The sequence below is a fragment of the Cynara cardunculus genome (genome assembly GCF_001531365.2).
Source record: "Cynara cardunculus var. scolymus isolate 2C chromosome LG 10, CcrdV1, whole genome shotgun sequence".
Lineage (NCBI taxonomy): Eukaryota > Viridiplantae > Streptophyta > Magnoliopsida > Asterales > Asteraceae > Cynara > Cynara cardunculus.
The window spans coordinates 22781598-22787687 of record NC_037537.1 but is presented as its reverse complement, the minus strand read 5'-3'; the positions used below and the strand labels follow the sequence as shown (position 1 = coordinate 22787687).

The following is a 6090-nucleotide window of genomic DNA, read 5'->3' as shown; positions in this document are numbered from 1 at the left end:
AAATTTATATTTTATTTAAAAATAAAATCATTATTATCTATCAACAAAGATAAATAATAAAATAAAATATTAAAATTGAGATGCATCTCGCCGCCAAACCCTTTTAGTTTAGTTTACCGCTTAAACATATATTATCATCAAGGATCCCGTTGGAGACCAAAAAACAAAAAGCCGATAAGAAGGGTTTCATTTCATTTTCTTTTTCACTGACTCACTCCAAACCGAAAATTCATCCAAATTTCCTTCTGGGTCGTATAAATCAGCACCCATAAATTCAAAATTTAAGTTCTTGGCCATCAATACCCAAAAAGGAACGATATGAGCTCGGATACAGCTGTTTCTAGCGGTCATGGCAGCATCGATGAATATATTTCTCAGCTCATGCAGTGCAAACCCTTGTCCGAACAAGAGGTTGTAATCTTTCAAACCCCAATTTGATCTTCAGTTTCGATCCCTCTATGTGTTGATCATACTGTATTTCTGCTTGATCTGATAATTGAGACGATATATGGGATTCCCGGATTTGGTTCAGACAGATCTGCTTATCCGATCAGATCCACAGCAAATAAGTTTAAGATTTCTGTTTTCAGTTTGAATTTTTTTGGAAATTCTCTCTGTATATATGTTCTAGGAAGTTGAGGTATGGTTAAAAGTTTGATTTTCTTCACTAAATCAAGATTAGTATTTGTGCCAAGAGGGAGCAGTTTGCTTGAATAACCTAGTGGTCTTTAAGTTTAAATCTCAAACTTGTGGGTTGGCTGGTGAATTACATGGATTTGTCAATGGGCTGGCAACTTAAGTTTTTGATCCCAGTTTGCTTGAGGTTTATTGAAGAGAGAAATCTTGTTTATTGATATTACTATATATATATATATATATATATATATATAAATATATATATATATATATATATATGTTCTTGTGATTCAGAACTAATAATATTAGGAAAGATAATCACTGCAATCTGCAAGTTTTTGAGGGTCCTTGTTGTGGTTGAAGCCCTAAGTAAAGTCATTTATGGGAGTATGCTTGATGGTCCAAGTGCTGGATGAAACAGCAAGTAGCTGATTTGCTGTCCATAAATTGCATTCATTTGGTTGGTTGGTTGGCTGTACTGTTGGCTGGACCATCTTCTTTGCTTAATAAATATCTTATTTGACACTCAACATTTAATGAGTCAGTTTTGGTAATTTCAGTGTTATGATTTCATAAGTTAGATTAGTGTGGTTTTCTGAATGATCTAATTATGGTGTCTAATTACCATCAAGTTTCAATTGCATAGTTAAAAGATTTGCTATTTGGGTTATGGCTTGACATCTGTACAACCATGCTAATATGGCATTGAAAGCGTTTCTGAAAATCATGGTATTTAAATGGCACATGAATCTTGGGTGGTGTTAAGGTTTTGTAGTATTTTGTGAATTCTGCCATGGTACAAAGATGAAGTCCAACACAAGTGGATCTGCGAAATGATAAACCAACTTACAAATTACAACCCGAATTAGGCTCTGAGTCCAACATAGGATAAGATGAAGGCCAACACAATTTGTACGACAAATTCAGACAGAAAATGGACAAGAAAAGATCATTATCTTAACCATAATTGGATTTGCTGAAAGATTATTTCTTAAGTATTCCCTCTCATTTGTACATTCCTTTTCATCTGGTAGTCATTTAGTTACATGATATGGATGTATTGGAACAAGTTATGCTTCTGGAATCGATGAACTGTGTTGATCAATTGCTTTATGAGAATATGCTAAGAGGAGTTTGGTTTTCCATTTACATCCAATGCCAATTCCTTAAAGACTCTATTGAGTAGTTATGAACATACTTTTGGTTGTCATCAAGCATATTATAAAAACCAAAAGTCGTACTTCTTAAATGTGATTTCACCAAATAGATCGAGGATTATCAAAAATGTATTTGTACCGCAGGAAACAATCTATTGCAGGATTATTCTAATGTATATTAATCTGTGAAACCTATGTATTATACTTATGTTGTAGCATGGAGAAAGGCTGTTTAGGAAAATTTGTGCCTCTAAATACCCTTTTTCTTTCTATAACTCTTCTGTAATTAATACCATCGTTTGCATCACTTGATTCGGTTTAAACCTTGTAGACTGGATACTAAGTATCATCGAAAGAATCCTTCTTATTATCCTTACCCTTTCGAATCTTCTTTTGATGATTTAAATTGCCAAGACATTGTACGACAAACATAATGCATAATCAGACACCTTTATATTGCCTTCTCAGTTATTTTACGTAAATCATATTCATTTTGGCACTTCAGTTGTAGTAAAGGAAAGCTTTTCGGTGCTATGTAGGTTAGGGTGTTATGTGAAAAGGCAAAGGAGATCCTAATGGACGAAAGCAATGTGCAGGTATTTTCGTTTTCTATAGTTAAAATTTGGGACGCTTTAATTTAAAGTCTTAATTTTTCTATTTTATATGCTTTACGTGCATAGCTCTGCCTTGTGTCTTTGTGGTAGTTCCATAAACATTCTGCAAATTTCTTTTTGCAGCCTGTGAAAAGTCCTGTAACAATCTGTGGTGATATTCATGGGCAATTCCATGATCTTGCAGAGCTTTTTCGAATCGGAGGGAAGGTGGGTGCTCTTGTTATCGTCATAATTATGGATTTTGTGTACTAACTACAGTTGTAATTAAACAATAATTATCCTTCTTGTTTTTATGGTACCAATATATGTACTAGAACGAAGATTATGAAATTACTACGGTCTCAATTTGAGGCAGGTTATAAGCGAAAATGTTTGCATACAGAGCTCGTGAAACAAATATGATGGTTCCATTCAGACAATTAGAAATCATTTTCAAATTAAGACAGTGAAAGCCGATAATTTTTGCTATATCTGACTAGTTATATTTTTGTTTAATGCCGCTTATTATGACCCTAGTTAACGTGGTTATGTTTTTATACGACTGGAGCATTTTGTTATTGAAATAGTCTGCTAATGTCTTCTTGTTTTAATAGATTTATACTTCCCATCAATATGTTCATTTTATTCGAGTTTTGAGCTAATTATGTTGCTCTTTTGCTATTACTCTTTTTCTTGCAGTGCCCCGATACAAATTACTTGTTCATGGGAGATTATGTTGACCGTGGTTATTACTCAGTTGAAACAGTGACGGTAAGTTTTTGCTGCAATATTTTTCTTGTGAATCGAGAATGTTTGGATTATATGGGTCCATTTTCTTTTTCAGCTATTGGTGGCCCTGAAAGTGCGATATCCACAACGAATAACTATATTAAGAGGAAACCATGAGAGTCGGCAGGTACGCGTTTCTGCTATATTCTAACTCGTATTATGCATTTGCTTCTTTAACAGGATGGTTGTGTCTGTATCACCCAGGAAGTGTGTTTCTGACCTCAAATTATAGCATTAGTAGGAGCCGGACGATAGCTATAGTTTATAATCAGCAGAAGTTCTATTTTGGTTGTTTGTCCCCTTCTATACAGGTTTAGGTTATTTTCATTTCGCTTTCACAATGTTTTGCCCGTTTAAGATCTTTTAAATACCAAATGACATATTTCTGCAGATCACTCAAGTTTACGGCTTTTATGATGAATGCCTAAGAAAGTTAGTTCTCGCCATATTTTGAGCACGTTCTTCCTGTTACTTTCGTTATGCAAATATGATAGTTTCCTTATATTTCAGATATGGTAATGCTAGTGTGTGGAAGATCTTTACGGATCTATTCGACTATCTTCCGTTGACTGCATTGGTTAGTATCAGTTTGTAACTTTGTCCCATTTTCTATATCCAGGATTTATTGCAATACCCTTTTCGTTTTTGGCAATTTGATCCATGCTCTGAAATCCAAACAATTATAATGAGGATTTTTGTGCTCAATTTTGATTTCTACTTGCATTATGTTGGTTTGTAGGTGGAGTCTGAGATTTTCTGTCTTCATGGTGGATTGTCGCCTTCGATTGAAACTCTTGATAACATACGGAATTTTGATCGGGTTCAAGAAGTTCCCCACGAGGGGCCCATGTGTGATCTTTTATGGTCTGATCCTGATGATCGTTGTGGTTGGGGTATCTCACCCCGGGGTGCTGGTTATACGTTCGGCCAAGTCTCTCCTTTGCCTTCCTTTTATCTTGTCAAATCTTATTTCAACAGGTTGCTAAATATTTCGTCATTTGGTACTTTATTTATCAGGATATATCTGAACAATTTAATCATACCAACAGCTTAAAGCTGATTGCCAGAGCACACCAGCTGGTTATGGAGGGATTCAATTGGGGTCATGTAAGTCTATTAAAAGATTTCATCGTTAAAAATCTCATCATTTGATTCAAGATTTCTTTAACCAATTATGCATTTGGTTGTACCAGGAACAAAAGGTTGTGACAATCTTTAGCGCGCCTAATTATTGTTACCGATGTGGGAATATGGCTTCGGTTCTTGAAGTAGATGATTGCAAAGGTCACACTTTCATTCAGGTACAACTCTCCCCGATGCCTTGACTCTAGGGTTCGACCTTTGATGCATGTTTTTTAGGATTACATGCTAATCGACCTGTCAAACTTCTTCACTAAACCCTGAATGGCTGAACCGAACCAAACCAAACCAAACCAAACCAAACCAAACCAAACCAAACCAAACCAAACCAAACCAAACCAAACAGACTCGGTATATCTCACACAGAAGTATAGATATCCTCAATTTTTGGGCAATTGAAACATGAAAGCCAGCTTATTGAGAATATATGTCTGAATGGCAGTTTGAACCAGCCCCAAGGAGAGGAGAGCCAGATGTAACCCGTAGGACACCAGATTACTTTCTATGATGCAGCAGTGGCAGTTGTATTTGGATCAACAGCATGTATGTAACATTGGGTAACCGGGAAGTAAGCAGTGACGATGGTGTTGTCTCGTGTCGCTTATCTTCTACTTCATTTTTACACGATCGTTAGACAAAACACATCTTAATATATGTCGTCTTTTAATGGGTTCCATGTTTCTTTTCGTTCGCCCCTTGTCGTATTTATTTTGGTTTATTGTGATTCACATACCGCGAACAACGGCTTCGGGTTTGTTGATACGAGTTAGATGAATTAACAACGTAGTTAAGATTAAGAAGTATAAGAAAAATAAAATTTAATGACGATTCAGACCTTAGAGAAATCTAGAATGCTTCACATGAAACGGAACCCAAATATGTAACTTGTAAGGGTTTTTCTGTAATTCATGTAAAATGAAATAAAAAATCAAAATTTTCCAAAAATGAAAAAGTTAAGTCCAAGTCTAACAAACTTTCTCCATTTTTAAATTTTAATATTAATTATATTAATAAATGTGGAATAAATGAGTATCCTAACAAACTTCTACTATTTAATTGATGAAAACAATATAATAATATTTCTTTCTTTACAAGCATTCAATTGAAGATTCTCTAAATTATTTTATTTATTACACAAGAAAATACCCTCTCATTAAAAGTAAAATAAATTACTCTTTTTGTTAATCTAAAATAATAAAATCATAATAAAAAAGAAAATTTTATAATTTTCAATTCAACATCCGAGATATATATACTATAAGGGTACTCGCATAATGCAACGAGATAAATTTTGATTTTGATGTTTAATTTTTTTCTTTGTCTCTATCGATATAATACGATTTTTATATGGTTTTGAAAAAGAGATAATATTTTTATTTTTGAATGAAATATAAATTTAAAAATATCATATTTTTTTTAAATATATCGATATTAATATCAAATTAACTATTTAATAATTCTTGTTTTTTGGTATAATTTCTTTAATTCAACTTTTTATTATAATTTAATTTAGATTTAATACGAAAGTAATTAATTTTTGCTTTAACAATATAGTTTTTTATAAATATAATAATTAAACATGTTGTTAGAGCTCAATGATTATCTTAATTATATTTTAGATTTTCTATACTTAAAATGAATGTTTATCCTGTATTTGATTATTTTTATTTGCAATTAGTTACACAAATTGAAAAATGAAGCTTTAATAAGTTGCACTTGCGCAAGATTACTTGTAATCTTGAATTTTAAATAATACGTATCAATAAACAATATTT

General features: G+C 33.0%; 1 protein-coding gene across 2 annotated transcripts; it reads left to right on the top strand.

Annotated features, from left to right (window-relative positions):
- Nucleotides 1–195: 195 nt before the first annotated feature.
- Nucleotides 196–5006, top strand: LOC112519012 (serine/threonine-protein phosphatase PP2A-2 catalytic subunit-like). 2 transcript variants are annotated; one of them, XM_025126885.1, is made up of 11 exons: nt 196–411; nt 2333–2389; nt 2531–2614; nt 3086–3157; nt 3231–3302; nt 3567–3607; nt 3686–3752; nt 3915–4106; nt 4193–4282; nt 4369–4476; nt 4758–5006. In XM_025126885.1, exons 1-11 carry the CDS (start codon nt 319–321, stop codon nt 4821–4823), a joined length of 942 nt encoding a protein of 313 aa, XP_024982653.1. In that variant the 5' UTR covers nt 196–318; the 3' UTR covers nt 4824–5006. The 2 variants fall into 2 exon arrangements, with proteins under 2 accessions (XP_024982653.1, XP_024982654.1); XM_025126886.1 differs by lacking the exon at nt 196–411 and having other exon boundaries at nt 3231–3486.
- Nucleotides 5007–6090: the final 1084 nt, after the last annotated feature.

Bases quoted from the DNA above. Each gene is read 5' to 3' on its own strand.
- LOC112519012 (XM_025126885.1), top strand. From the start codon at position 319: ATGAGCTCGGATACAGCTGTTTCTAGCGGTCATGGCAGCATCGATGAA. The intron at 2,390-2,530 runs GTATTTTCGTTT...TTCTTTTTGCAG, and splicing joins TGGACGAAAGCAATGTGCAG to CCTGTGAAAAGTCCTGTAAC. The intron at 3,753-3,914 runs GTTAGTATCAGT...GTTGGTTTGTAG, and splicing joins ATCTTCCGTTGACTGCATTG to GTGGAGTCTGAGATTTTCTG.